This window comes from Symphodus melops (genome assembly GCF_947650265.1).
Source record: "Symphodus melops genome assembly, chromosome: 19".
Classification (NCBI taxonomy): Eukaryota; Metazoa; Chordata; class Actinopteri; order Labriformes; family Labridae; genus Symphodus; species Symphodus melops.
Genome location: NC_136709.1, coordinates 16,715,280 through 16,730,885, shown reverse-complemented (window position 1 = coordinate 16,730,885; position 15,606 = coordinate 16,715,280). Strand labels below are relative to the sequence as shown.

The 15,606-nt window shown below is 44.1% G+C and overlaps 1 protein-coding gene across 5 annotated transcripts in view; it reads left to right on the top strand.

Moving 5' to 3' along the window:
- Positions 1-15,368, top strand: part of meis2a (Meis homeobox 2a) — a 76,374-nt gene extending 61,006 nt beyond the window's left edge. For 3 of the 5 annotated variants that reach the window (XM_079370293.1, XM_079370291.1, XM_079370292.1), the window contains exons 10-13: positions 7,985-8,043; positions 9,642-9,752; positions 10,242-10,340; positions 13,452-13,590. In XM_079370293.1, coding sequence (XP_079226419.1) covers positions 7,985-8,043; positions 9,642-9,752; positions 10,242-10,300 — 229 coding nt within the window. In that variant the 3' untranslated portion in view covers positions 10,301-10,340; positions 13,452-13,590. Of the gene's footprint in view, positions 1-7,984; positions 8,044-9,641; positions 9,753-10,241; positions 10,341-13,451 lie in introns of all 5 variants that reach the window. The other 2 variants (XM_079370294.1, XM_079370295.1) reach the window with 2 other exon arrangements.
- Positions 15,369-15,606: the final 238 nt, after the last annotated feature.

Sequence of the window (15,606 nt, the reverse complement as noted above, 5' to 3'; positions counted from 1 at the left end):
GATATGAGGCAAAGGAAGCAGATTGGCCTTATTTCCTTCCTGGCTGCCGCAGCGCAGACACTTGTGTTGCCTAGACGATGCAGCCAATTGACACTCAATTTTGTTTGAAATATCACGCCTCTATCATGTCATTATCAGCTTCCCCTGGTAATCCACAAAGCCGCCCTGTTTGATATCTGACAATAAGAGAGGGGGGAGTCAGAGAGTCGGGGAATCTCTCTCGCTCGATTACCAGGCAAAGAGGAGGGAAGAAGAGAATGTCGAGAATGAAAGGAAAGCAGAAGACAGAGAGAGAGAGACAAAAGAGGGGGTGAAAGAATTAGAGATAGTAAGATAGTGCAGGAGGGGGGCTAAAAAAGTCGCACATTAGTATCATAGGAGCAAAAAATGAATAGAAACAGACATTATACTTGCCCTCCCTTAAAGATTTACAAAAAGCCCAAGTGGCTGAGCATTGGGGGGGGGGGGAGAAATCTGGGCAATAAGGGTGGCACTCTTCACTAGTGAGAAAATAGGGCGATCTTGTAAGCACACCCACTCATCTCAGGAGGCCTGATGGGTAGTGAGGTTAATGATAGAGCAGGATTCATTCTTTCTTTCTGTTCTCCTCTGTGTGTGTGCCAGCCTGCCAGCATGCCTACATTCTATTTTTTTTGCTGGCCCTGCATGAAAGCAGGAAGCCCTCACCCACCCAAAAGGTGAGGTGCAGAGGAATGAGCGCTACCTTCCAGCGCTGACGACCTCTGTCATGCGCTGTGTGCCGGAACCTTTGACGAGGAGCTAATATTGACGAATGCAAGATGTTTTCAGATACTCTTCAAATAACGCAAAACACAACTGTGGGTCCCTCAGCTCCCGGGCTGGCAGAGAATACTGTTTGTGCACCTATGCACGCTAATAAGGTGTTCTCTTAAGGGAGAAACAAGGAGATTTGGATGAACTCTCTCCTTAATCCCCAGATCTGGTTGTGATGTTGTAAAAAATAAAAGCATTACAAAAACATTCCAGGGCAGAGGTGTCAGGCTCTAAGGAAAAGGGAGGTTAATGACGGAAAATATTAGGGGACTGTCTCAGAGACAGGAAGAGACAGATTAGATGATCCCACCCTCATACCGAGCATCAGAAAACAGGTAGAGCTAGGGCAGGTTAGCCACGCTGGGTTGCTACAATAAGGCCTCTTTCATACAGGTGTGTTGACGCCTGGGGCAGACTTGGCCTTGGTCCATTCCATTCACTCCGGCTGATTTGAACAATAACTATCATATCTCTTAAACAAGAAGGGAGGGTGAAGCATCAAGACGGAGATGCCTGAGAGCTGTGTCGGGGCCAAGAAAAACCCTGTTGCTGTTGTCAGAGCTTGTTGATGTTGTAGTGAGGAAAAAACGGGCAAGTTTTTTTTTTTTTTTTTTCTTTTTTTTACACTCCCCCCCCACCCCTTCATAAACCCCTTTTTTTTTCTTCTCCTCTCCTTTCTCTCCCTCCACTTCTGCGCCGGATTCTGTGTTTTTGTGCCGTAGGACAGAGTGTGGTGAGGAGACAGAGGAACAAAGTGCTGCTGTGTGGAGCAGCAGCTGCTGCTTGCCGGATCAAAGGGGCAACAAGCGTGGTCTTCCTGGCCCAACGCTGCTCTGGAGGTGTTTGACGGACAGTCAGCAGCTGGGTCCGCACAGCCCGCCATGCAGGGGTCAGGCTGCTGGACTGCAAGGCCCAGGGGTGACATGTCCTCACTGGACAAGGGGGGAGAGGGGAGAAGGTGTTAGATGGGAGGGTAAATAGAGGGAGAGATGTCTATGTTTATTTCCTTTGGTGTTTGTATTGCTCTTGTTGCTTAGAGAGCTTCTCCTGGATTTTTACTTCATATTTCTGTTATTGAAATTTGTGTTCGACTGTACACACAAAAAAAGTGAGAATCTGAGATTCTGTATCAGAATCAGATTTATGGGCCAGGTTTGCTCACACACAGGGGATTTGACTTCAGTGAACTGTGCTCTCGATGTGCTAAATTATAACATCAAATATCAACAATACAATGTAGTCTACAGTATAGGACGAATAAAGACCAAATAAGACAACAGTGGAGTGGTGGGTAGTGGTGTTGTAAAAGTAGATTGTATTAAATATATTAAAAAAATATTCCATGTGATATTTGTGAAGCAGCATTGAAGCAACTCAGGTGAATGTAGAGGAAAGCAAAGAGGCAGAAGAGACATAACAGCTCTAGCTAGCAAGCTTATGCTACAATAACTGTGACGATGTATTAAGAAGTAAGTTGCACAGTAAAGCCTAGAAACAGCGGCACATTACATTTATAAATGTAGTGTGTAGCTAGCTGTAGATATTGAGTATTTATCAGCTAACATTAAAGCAGCTTTTAAGCTAACTAGCATCTTGTAAAGATTCCTTTAAAGTCCCAGGATAATAACAGCTTAACCCCCAGTGAAAATGATGTATTTTCTCCATGAAACAAGCCTAAGATTGGCCTGTCATCACTACGGAGTCAAACATAATCTAATTGTTGCAGTAGTTGAAGCTATATTTTAAAGGTTAAACCATCAGTAGAATGGAACGTGCCACACTGCAGCTTTGCTCTTCGTTCTTACTGATAGAAAATCTGAGCGAGAAAAGAAAGACACAAAGAGAGTGAGTGTGCCGCAGTGCTATTGATTTATTTTAATTAGCTGCTCGTTAAATCGTGTCAGTTTGCAACACAAATATATAATTCTTTGTCTGATTTTCCACTTGAGTCTTAATGACTCGTACTCCCCGGGTTTCGGAGAGGAATGACTTCTGCAGCGAGACTGACAGAGCAGTGCAAATGTTACTCATATGAGGCTGAAGGGAGGGGGGGGGGGGGATGCCACAAAAGGGCAATGAGTAGAGTAATAAAAAAGGAAAGAAAAACAGGTCAGTGAAAGTCCATGGAGGAGAGGTGAAACAGTGCCCCTTAGAGAGGCAGACAAAAAGGGTGGGGAGGGTGTAAGGGGATGAGAGAGAGGGGGAGAGAGAGAGAGAAAAAGAGGGAGGCAAAACTATGTAAACACAGTGGCTGCCCTGAACGTGGGCCCTCTCTCTCTCTCTCTGACGTTCCTAAAAAATGATCCCGCCTCGCTCTGCTTCACATCTGCACTAAATCAAACACGGGGGTGAGGTAATGTTCGCCCGGCTTATGTCTCTTAACTCCTGTTTTAACTTAAAGACGGGAAGAAGGGAAACTCTATGTACGACAGGATGAGCTTGAGGAAGCTTCCTACCGTACCTGTTTTGTCCTTCGAGGAGTGAAGCCTGTGAAAGGTTCTTTGTCATAGTTTATGATAAATCCACAGATACCGTGGGTTCAGTCTGGTGGCAAGCTATGTATAAACTGTTACAGGGGGGGGGCTGTTAGAACCATGTGAGCTGATTCAATCAGTGTTGTTGACACTACAGTAGATCAGTGTTGGAGGTTCAGTAGCCCCAGACTTCCCCAATGTCTGAACGGACCATAATTAGTGTTTGCTTACACAAAACACACCCTCCTCATGGGGTTAATTTGCATGCACTTCCTGGTCAAAGGACACTGAACGTTCTCCTCCTTTCTGCCTGCCTGCCTGCATGTCTTTCTTTTTTTTATTTGGGAGGGAGGGGATCAAACTAAAGCCTTCCTCCTTTGATTCCACTGAGTTGTGACTCAATCGCTGGAGGTTTGGAATCTCTATTTCAGTCTGAAGTTCAAGTATGGAAGCAATGATCTTTAATAGGAACCAGAGGACAGCCATGTTTGCAAGCAGTGATCGGGGATTGAGTTCAGCACGTTCTTGTTCAGATTGTGTTGCATCTAATCTTCCCGTAAAGACATACAGGGGCCCAGGAATATGACTCACAAACGGAAACTTGCCCCACCGCCTTTGCACACGATGTTTAAAAATGGGCATGTGCAGGTCAGCCATGAAGCTAATAAACTGTCAACGATTTCTGCGTCACATTTTCAAAGCTGCCTACTCTCTTTGCCTGCTCTGCAGAGCTACATTTGGAGCCGTCTGACGCTCATTTCTCGGAGAAGACATGTTCAGTATTTCTCTGTTTCTCTCTCTGGCTCTGGCTCCGTTTCTTTCTTTCATCACAAACTTGTCAAACGAGTGACCCTACTCCTGATTGGCTGAGTTCCCTCTACTCTCCACAGCAATTGGCCAGACAAACAGCAAGTATTTCTCTCTGTGTCTCATCTGTCTCCCTCTTTCTTTCTTTCTCTCTCTCTTTCTCTCTGTTGGCCATGCTCCAGGGTAGGGTGGTTTGGCATGACGATTTCTCAGGGAAGGAATGCTGACAACAGGAGCGAGTTACCAGGTGTGGCTGCGAGTCAGTTAACCAGAAACAAGGCCTTTCTGACAGATTGAGATGAGGAAGCAAGAAAAAACAAAAACAAAGAATGAATGCAAGTACTGAGTCAGACGGACTGGTTTGCTTAAAATAACCTTCCAATGTATCTCTTAACATGATGCAGCTGGTCTGTTGCGCTAAAAGAGAGTCCATCAATTAAAATAGGTGTTCTAATGTACATTTTAAGATCGTTTAAGTGTGAGCAGATATTAGTAACCAGGGATGCCAAGTTGATCCAGCCTATAGCAGAGACTCTGCGTCAAGTGGCTCCATCGTTCATATCCGTCTGTTATTTTCCTGTGCCACCTGCACAGCCACAACACTGGGTGCTATGGCAAACGTATGTCTCGATATCGTCATGTAGAAGGGGTCCAAAGTCTTCGACTGAATTTTTACACTCGTGTGTTTGTACACGTGTCCACTTATGATATTTCCAGTGTATGTCAGCGAGAAGGGCTACAGTTGCCCAATTGGCACTGGGGTGTGAAGAATGCGCTGACATGCGCACACACACACACACACATACATATTGACTGACACGTGCATACACATTTGCATGCATGCTCAAAAGCATTCTTAGCACTGCAAGAGCGTTTTTTGACACACTACTTGAAAATGTGTTTTCAAAGGCTAACGGGCTAGAATAAAATAGCTGCCCACGTTTAACAGCAGTGGACTGCCGCCCCCGCCAGCTTTCTCCTGGGGTAATGTACACATTGTGAGCTCAATCCTGAGGAATAACCTCCACACGACCCCCTAACCTTGCCTTTAATTATTTGTTTGAAGACAGCATGGAGTTCCCATGCTGAGAGGTGTATTGTGTGTTCATGTGTGTGTGTGTGTGTGTGTGTGTGTGTGTGTGTGTGTGTGTGTGTTGCTGTTTCTGAGCTCTAACACTGAGCAGAGGCAGGCCATAATAAGCTAGACCACCAGATGTAGATAATAAAACATGGGCTTTTTTTGGTCGGAGTTTTTTTTTTAGCTAGTGTCCCCTGTGAGCCTCCTGTGTTCTGGTTAGCCTACAGACACACTGGCGGGGCTTGTGGTCATGTCCATGGTGTGGATGTGTGGATTTACGGCGTGCACGTATGTTTTAGCGAGTGGTTGGGAATTCCGAATCCCTGTGGTCAACCTCTGTGTCTCTCTCAGGGGGGGGCATGGGTCCTTAGATCCATCCATCCATCCATCTATCCCTCCATCCTGGTCAACCGGCCTTCATCTCTGGAGGATTCCTGGTGGTGTTGTTCTAAGCACACACCATTAGCAGCTCACGGGTCGAGGGAAAACAGTGTTATCAGGCCTGGCTCTGATAATCTCAATTGGCTTTACTCAGGCTGATAAAAGGTGCTCTAAGGCCACGAGAGGGGCCCTCGGTCAGCCCCCACTCCCTCCAGTTCACCGCATCAACTCTCGGTTACTGTGGCAACTTCTTTAGGGTACAAAAACAGAGACGTTGTAGGTGTGTGTGTGATATGGTTGTTGTCAGCCAATGGGGAATGTTTGCGAAGAGGAGGGAAATAAATGAAATATCCACATGTTTGTGCATCACAAAATTACCATTTCAATGAGAACAAACATCTTCCTTGCGAAACATTTTCCCCTTTATTTAATGTGCTGCATTTCCTGAAAGAAGTTTAAAGCCTAAGAGGAGGAACACAGTTTTGAAGGAACATTTCAAGATAAAAGTCAGAAAAAGAAACCTGAAAACTGCACTTTGATCTTACTCAGCTTACTCTCGAGTCCATAGAGAATTTCCTCTGCAGTCGCTGGAAACCGTATGGGCTAGTTTAGCACCTGGGAAGAACATTCCTAATATTATGTGTTTATGGTTATGTCCCAGAATAGGTAAGAACGCATGTGGTTGTGATTTTGAGTCCCTTGGTGTGTCTAGAAAGGGAGAAAGCAGGACATATATTTTGAAAGGCCTTGCAATCTGGTCTTACAGAGGGAGGGAGATAACAGGAATGTATTACTCTATTCTTGCTCAGCTGGTTCTGATGCTTAAAACGTCTTTCTCTCTTAAGCAATGTGGGCATTTCTGACAGCAGAGTTATCTCACAATGCTTCCACCCCTTTGTTCTTACAGAATAGTACTTTCACAGTTGATAAAACTTTATTCTTTATGCCTCCCTGAAATCGTAATTACAATAATATCATTTCCAATCCATCTCTCTCTTTTGCTTATTCTCGTATGGACGTGTTTCATCTTTTTCTCTAGGGGGCCAGCGGCTCCCCCGCGTACCTGCACTCTAGATGCCCTTCGGCAAATGAGCACTGCATCTTTCTTTTCCCAACCGTGCATTTTGTACATTTAACCATGTCACTTTGAGCCCGGCAGATTACAGGCGTTTAAGTTCATTGGAGAAGGTAAGGGCAGGTATCAGGGCTTCATGGGGGATTAGGAGCCCAAATTGGTTCCAGCTCTCCCTTCCTTCTAATGACCAGTTCTTTAGCCCCACTGACGGTGCATTAGCAGAGGGCGGTGCTGCCTTTTTTTTTCTCTTCTTCTTCTTCTTCTTCTTCTTCTTCTTCTTCTTCGCTTTTCTGGAACCATTGAAGGACTTCATGCTGGACAGCTCTGACGTGATTTGAAACCCCTCTTTAATATCAACCACATGGTGATACCTGTTGCGTTAAGTCCATGCTTTTTTTTTTTTTTCATATGAAAGAGGAGGATATAGAGAAAGGTGGAGAGCTTGAATGGCCTGAGTGGCCAGCTTGCCTTTGACACAGCCCAATGTGTCCCATTCTGAGTTTCAAAAAAAAAAAAGGGTCACCGCTGGCTGGCACTCACCTCCAGATGACCTCCAGCTTTACACTGGAAAAGCCACAGGAGCGAGGCCGGCTGGGGAGGCTTTGTGGAGCTGCACTTATTCGCTGCTGTGGTGGTGATAAAACTTCAGACAGCCTAATTGATGGGCTTGCTGACATAACAATACCTTGTGAAAGCACGGAGTGGCTCATGCCTGGTCCTCATTTCTAGACAGCTGGAAGGGGAGCAGAACCCCCTACAATGCAGCCAGAGTGGGGGTCCCACAGAGGGGAAGGGTTGGAGGTGGGGGTGGAATGGTAGGGAGTCATGAAAGGAACCATTTGTATGCTGCTCTTTGCTAACGTAAAGCTTACTTTGAAATTCCAATGTGTGATAACACTGCAGACATAATATTGTGTTGGAGGGTGAGCTATAGACATGACACTGTACTTCATATAAACGTCCTGCATTCGCTGGGTGGAACTGTCTGCAGGAAAAAAACGAAAGAGAAGGATGTGCCACAGTGAGGCTTCCTCTGTGCCCGAGCTGCACTTAATACTTGAGGAATGTCTCCCTGGTGCCCATAGCAACCGAACGTAATCAAAAGCTTTATTAAAAGCGGGGGGAATAGATCATAAGGAACATTAAAAGTATCCCTCACTGGGTTCCCAAGTCAGCACACAATTGCCCTTTTGTTTGTTGCAGTTTTGTTGTGCGCGCCTCTCTCAAGGACTCGCTGGCTAATGTTGCCATTAAGTCATGCAACACAGTTTTGTCTTTGTGCTAGCTTGTGATGAATCTTTCTGTGTGTGAATGCAGGGTTGATTTAACGTTGTTTTTCCTCTCCTGTTTTTTTTCCCCTCTCCTCTCTGCCAGGTTCATTAACGCCAGGAGACGAATAGTACAGCCCATGATTGACCAGTCAAATCGAGCAGGTAAAAAAAAAAAAAAAAGACAATTCAGCCAGCATTCAGACTACTGCTTCTCTCTCTCTCTCTCTCTCTCTCTCTCCCTGTCTGCATGAAGATACCCCTCTAAAATCCTTCACTGGCATCACTACAACCAAAAAATCCTAAACTTCTCCCTTCCTTCGATTTTCTCTACGAGATGTGTTCAGCAGTGGTGCAGGCCATTTGCTGATTGACTCTAATTGGAGATTTCCCATTCTAAGTGGAGGGAGAGCTATATTAGCGCTCTCTCTGTGATTTACTAATTGGACACAAGAGGAGTGCCCGAAAAGCTAGCAGCAATTTATGAGTGATCCTCTCTTCTTCTTTTTTTCAGTCCAGGCTTATGGGGCTAGCCTTAGTTTTTCTACAGCATTTTATTTTATCCCCATATGATCATTGTGTTGTCAAATAATCTATTTTTAGTCACAGGAGGAGGTTTGGATTGAGTTTCATTCAATTCCTTTACTGATTTAGAACCAATATTTGATCTAAAGGCGGTGCTGGGGAGATTTAAATATGTCATAAGGAGATTACAATAAGCTTCATATTGTTAATTGATAACACAGTTCATTTCTGTTTCTGTGAGATAACAAAAAAAAGCACAAAATGAAGTAGTAAACACATCACTGTGTTCTCTTGCAGAATAATTCAGTCACCCTAAGCTTCATTGATTTTGACATCACAAAAAAAAAAGAAGCTCAGTAAATTGTCTCAGGGAGGAGAAAAAGAGTGGGCCTTCCGTCTGAAAATGTCTCCACACATCAGGGTGAAAATTGTCCAAAACAAAACAAACGTGAGCCATGAATAAAACGGGATACACTCGCATACGTGGGTGACTCTTCCTACGATCCCTGTGCTCAGTGTGCAACAAATGTTGTGCCAAACAACAATCTGTCCAAAAACAGCATGACTAACAGCTCCCCTTTAATCTTTACGAATTACAGATTATCCAAGATAATACTGTTATAGTGGCAGAATACACTGTTCTACAGTCTGCAAAGAGCATTAGTTGATTAGGCCTAATAATAGACAAAGCACGATGCAATTAATTACTTGTGCATCTTGATGATTCATCAGGAACTTCTTCAACAAATAGAATCATTTTGTAGGTTTGTGATTATAGAACGATTGGTTTGCCTTTTTTAAGAATAGATGTGTAAAACGTTGGTTGTATGACTACTGAGGGAAAGAATTGCCTGCCATGGCAGAAATTCTTCTCATCCTGTCAAACTGCATGCTTTCTCCTCTCAACTAGAGAACAATGTATCTCCTGTGTGTGTGTGTGTGTGTGTGTGTGTGTGTGTGTTTGTGTGTGTGTGTGTTTGTGTGTGTGTGGTTTTGAATGACACTGGCTGAGTGTGTGTGTGTGCGTAAGAGTGTGTGTGCTTGCATGCGTGAGGACCTACTGTATGCGTGTTTGCATGCCACGCGTCAGCCAATGCGGTCCACAAACATGAGCACAATGTCTTACAGTATGTTTGGGCTGAAGCTGGGACAATTGCTGATTGTCTGGTGTGTTTTCTCTTCTTCTTCCACCCCCCCCCTCCCTCCCTTTTTCATGTCCACGTTTTGACTACAATCAGGTTTTCTTCTTGATCCTTCAGTGAGCCAAGGAGCAGCATACAGTCCAGAGGGCCAGCCAATGGGCAGCTTCGTGCTGGACGGTCAGCAACACATGGGGATCCGACCAGCTGGTGAGTCTGCCGGACTCTCCTCCTCAGCCCTCATGCCTGCTTTTTAAGACCCCAGTGTCACCCTTGGTTCTCGCAGAGCTGATCGACACTGATCCTCTTGACTGTAGCATGAGATTGAGTGACCTCAGCACGGTGCAGGTCCCCAAGCTAGACCTAACTCTAACACGTGAAACACAATAACAATCCTTTTTAAAAAGTCCCTTCACACACAGTATCTCCTGACTAACTCCTGTCTGTCTTGCTTGATTTTGTTTGATCTAATCTAACAAAGCCTTCACAACTGATCATAACAAAGGGATTTGTGGGATGCAATGCAAGATAAAAAAACCTTTAGACCACTTCTTTGTATCTCCCACTTCCCTTTCCACTAATCATTTTCCATCTAAAGCTAACCAAAACTCACCCTCTCTATCAGTGGCTCTCCTCTGACCTCTCTGTGATTCAAACTCCTGCTGACCTTTTTTCCTGGCGTTTATCTCTTCCTTCCAGGGCCTATGAGTGGAATGGGGATGAATATGGGCATGGATGGGCAATGGCACTACATGTAACCTCCATCTTGTAAAGCAAAACGCAAAGAAAAAGGGGGAAGTAAGTACTGGGCTCTTTTCCTTGTTTTTTTTTTGTCTTTGGGGCTTGGGGTTTTATTTTGTTTTCAACCATGATTCCCTTCTACCTAATCAACGCTACCGCTTCTCATACTACCCATCATTTTGCAGTGAGTTCCAACAATTTGATGCTAGCAAGCATTGGTGTTTTAACAGGATGGTTTAAAGGGTAAACGGGAGGGGTTACACGTCTTGGGAAAAAAAAAAAGAAAAGAAGAGGGATCGCCCTGGGACAGAGGGGATCCGACTTGTGGCGCCAGACAAACAGCAACAACAACAGAAAAAAAGGAGGGGAAAAGACAACCTGGCATGGCATGCACAAATTTATTTATCACAACAGCGCCATCGCTCTCCCCATCCCGGACAGCCAATGCAAATGTTGGACATTTAGGGAAAAAATAACATCTCCTGGGGAAGGGGCTGACGGGGAGAAATTAAGCAGGCTCCAGTGAAGCGATAAAGAAGGAGAAGTGAAACTGTCCTCCGAGTGACATAAATCTGTCCGGGGAAGGATTGATGCCCAAATTATCTTATATGCAAAGACGGGAACAGCGCAGTACATTACGCTCCCCGAGCGAGATATACGGGCCGTGGGTGACATGGCCGATCCTTCACTGGGGGTTTGGTTTGAGCTGTGTAAAGGGAGGAATGAAGTGGGGGGGAGGTGGGGGCTGTGGCTGTGTGTTTTGATTATTTTTTACTGGAGGGAGACGATTTAGGGGGGGGTGCAGTCTGACCTGAGACTTACAGACAAGAGCGGGGGAGACATTGAGATAAATTTATAAGGTTGTAGACACAAGCATGAGTGCATCTTAAAAGAAGGGGATCTCTTTCTCACATACAGATACAGTCTCTGTGTGTGTCTCTCTCACACACTCTCACACACACACACACACACACACACACAATCCCCATACGGCTAAATGGCGGCAGTCTGATTAAGCTGGCCATTTCGCCTCCCGCTAGTGTCACAGTGCTGACATTTGAAAAATCAAGACATATCACATCCCGAAGGCGGCAGGGCAGAAGAGATTTTATTTTAACACCTAAACTCCCTTGCCCAATGAGGCACAATATAATAACACTTACCTTGATTAAAAGAACCCTTTATATGTAAATGGAGACGGGATTTTCCAAAGGGTCACAGCGGCAATTCTGCCGACAGAGATCATTTCACCTTCCTTTTTCTGTCTCTCTCCCTCTCTCTCTCTTTCCGTCTCTCACTCTCCCGTCCCCTCCTGTCTTTGCTAATGGCAGCAGAAAAAAAAAAATCAGGAAGCAATGTTCCCTAAAACAGCCACACAGAGACAACATTTGCTCAGGTTGGCTAATTCTTAATATAGGGCTATATAATTTTGAGACTATTTAATTACGTAACATACTTTATGCTTCATGACCAATTACATTAATAGCTTAATACAGAGGAATATTATCCTCTCTTGATTTGATTACGCAGCCACACAATATGGTGTATTTGGTACTTAATTATGGCCAGCCATTGAGCAGGACTGCTGTGCCATAACAGAAGTGAAGGGAGGGAGGGAGGCAGGCATGCAGAGATGGAGAGAGGCCTCAGTTATTGTCTTCAGATGGTTTTACCACTCTTGTTAATAAAGGAGGGGGTCTCAGATCTACTTAACGGAATGACTGCAGCTTACAAGACTGGAGATTACCAGCTTACAGTGTCAAAAACATCTGTTGGGCCTTTTAACAGGAGCCACTCTAGGTTATATGGAGGTGAGGGTACCCATCATACTCCTGCACCCTGAGTGATTTATTTCGTTTATGACCCCGGTAGTGAGGTTTTAAGAGACCTGCTCTGACAAACATGTGCATTTCAAATGAACTGACATGGACAGGGGGAGTATAAGAAAATGGCACAGCTTTCAACCAATGAGGCTGGTCATTAATCTTAGCCTTTGCTGTCCCCCTTTTTTTCCCTCTCTCCCTCTCTCTCTCTCTCTCTCTCTCCTTTCTCTCCTCCTCTTCTTCTCCCTCCCCTCACCGGGGCCCTCCAGTGTAATTTCTTAATTGCAGTGTACTAAGGTGGAGGAATGCAGAGAGTGAGCATGCCTAGTGACCTTGCAGCGACCTCTCCCCTCCTATTACAGCTTCTAATCCCCCCGGGGTTCACATTACAAAGCAGGGCCAGCCCAGACCCAATCCCAGACCCAGGCCCCCTCTGGCTCCAGCGGGGGACCCCCTGCTCTCACTTGTTTCTCCCCAAGGTCCAGGCCCCGTAGAGCAGCCATGTTCCCATACTCCAGCCCCTGGCTCCAGGAACAAAACCCTCCACTTCCTCCTGTTTTCCCCTCTTTCTGATTACAACAAACAGCAAACAGTGGCACTGCTGTGTGACCTGGGTCCTGTCACAGTGTGAGATATCCAGCATGCTGGGGTCTCTACACATATGAAGTAGAGTCCATCTTTAAGCGACATCAAAGTCCCCCACCTGCTCTTCCCTTTTATCTTTGCTACTCTTGTCTTGCTGCTGTTTCCTTTCCTGCCCTCTTTTTCTCGACTTTTCAAAAAAAAAAAAAAAAACCCTACACTCCAGAGCGGCGCTTTGTTTTGCGTAAAACTCTTTCATGCAGGGGGAGAACCAAGGCTTTAATGCGAGTTGTCTTGGTGATGCAACCAACTGAGTCCTAAATTATTTAATAACTTCTTTTAGGGGATTCTAAATCACAAAAAGACGAGTCCCCATGAGACAATGTCACTCAAGCCGGCCGGGGAATTGACTGTTCGGCTTGTAAAAGTATTAGCACTTCTCCACATCAATACGCCTGCTTGGTTTTCATCACATCCTCGAGGAATACAGTGTCTGTCTGAGGATGACTGAGGATCATTTTTCAACCTGAGACCTGACCACAACGCTATTGGGCATTGTAAACCACTCACCATGGGCCTAAAATAGACTGACCAATAATGTCTCTCTTTACTTGTCGAAGCTAGGACACGGTGTCATAAAACCTGCTAAGCCCTGTGAAGTCAGCGTTGTATATAAATTGAATTAAGGCCTGTTAACAGAGATGTGAAAAATTGTTTTATTGACTGTGCGTATTCATTTCTTTTGTTTTCGTCTTCCTCTCAGGTCTGCCAGGCATGCCAGGGGAGTACGTACCTCAGACCGGTCCTATGGGCATGAGCATGGCCCCGCCCACCTATACCAACCCTCATCAGATGACCTCTCACCCCTCCCAGCTCCGACACGGACACCCTCTCCACGCGTACCTGCCCGACCACCACGCCCACCATCCTCATCATCCTCACTCTCACCACCACCATCATCCCCACCACGCCATGCTGATGCATGGAGGACCCTCTTCGCACCCAGGAATGACCATGTCTGCACAGAGACCCCCTTTGCTCACCCCCATTGACCCCAGTACTGGAGGACAAGGCCTGGACATCCATGCCCAATAGTATAGGGGAACTTTTTGTTACCACGACAACAGCAGCTACTACAAGAAAAACAGTTAAAAAAACAAAAAAAGAAGTCAGCAACCAACAATAAATCCTATTTTGAGACTATTTTTAAGAATAAAAGCGAACCCTTTTGACCAGAATTTGACACTAAAGAAACAGAATTCCAGATGAGCTGTGATAAATCTTTTCTTTTTTTTTTTCTTTTTTTTAAAGACTTGTCAATTTTCTTACTTTCATCCAAACGGAGGACCAAGCTGACAAGAACACTTTGTAAAGTCTTGGGCTTTTGGTAAAGATCAACAGAGGATGTTTTGACATACACGTGTGCAAAGAATGGACAAACGCGCACACACACACACACACACACACACAAACACACTTCAAAATCACACACTTTTTTTGGCACACTCTGGCACACTTACATACACAGCATCATAAACATGTTCAGTACACTTTAATGTCAAACGCTTTGAAACTAAAATCACTCTGGAAGATTAAAAAAAAAAAAAAAGAAACAACAGAAAGACTCCAAGAGTTATAACTACTGTAGTATAAAAAGTATAGATAAATAAGTTAAAACTTGTGCATTTTTTTGTTGATCACATGGTTTATGTTTCCTGAGCTAGTTTTAGAATTAAAGGTTAACCTTTTCTCTCTCACACTGTGTGTGCTCCTTCCTGGAGGAGAAACTGTCTCGCAGCACAGCACTAGACAAGAAAAAAAAAAGAAAACAATAAGAAGATGGAACATCTCAAAAAAGGCTCCAAACCACAGAGGGCGATCAGGTCCTGTCCCTCACAAGAACAGGGCATGATGGGAAAAGGCTGCTAAATGACACCGGATCTCTCCAGAAGATTCAGTTTGAACATTTGTCATGCCCTTCTTTCTTTTTTTCTTTGGTTCATGAATGAATGTTTCCCTGTAGGTTTTAAAGGAAAAAACGTTCTTTGTTTGAATTGCCCAAGCACTGGATTGTGTTGGTTTTATACATTTTTATTTTAATATTATTTTATTTTTTTGTACCCTGGACTCTCATTGGTCAGAGCCTATTGAAGGAAGCTTAAAAGTGGAAAAGCAACATCCTACGGAGCTTTCTTCATCTGCCGATCAACTCTCTTGCCATAAGGACAATACTGACACAAACGTTGATTCTGCAGCACTGAAGAAGCATTTGATGGTTGATGCACCAAAAAACTTATAACTTTAAAAAAAAAAAAAAAAAACGACAAAAAAAAAAAACTTAAATTATGAACTCAATGCTTTTGGGGGGAAAAAAGCTGAGAGAATATTGTAACAAACTTCGTACAGAGTTCAGTCTATTAATTGTTTCATGTTAGATATTCTATGTGTTTACCTCAATTGAAAAAGAATGTTTTTGCTAGTTTCAGATCTGCTGTGGCATTGATATTGTATGTCCATGAATTCCTTCCTTTTTCAGCACGTGTTCCTCACTAGATGATAAGATGCCGTCTCCCTTAAGCTTTGTCAAAAATACATTAAATACTTGTATGAGGACTGTGACGTAATGTTTAAAAGGTGTTCAGTCACAAATGCTGTAATAAATATTTCATTTTTGATTTTTGTTAGATTTTTGTGTGATTAACTGTGTTTCACCTCAAATAGTTTATTATGGTCTCAATTATCAGATGATCAGAACACAGGTCTTCTGGGTACGTTGTCTCCTCTCAACAAGCAAGTTTATTTCTGCAAGTGGTTAAAAAAATTCAAGTCAAATTTTTAAAAAAGTTTGAAAGCAGTATTTGCAGCAATTGTCTTTTTGACCACACTAGTAATGAAATTACTGAAAATTAAACTAACTG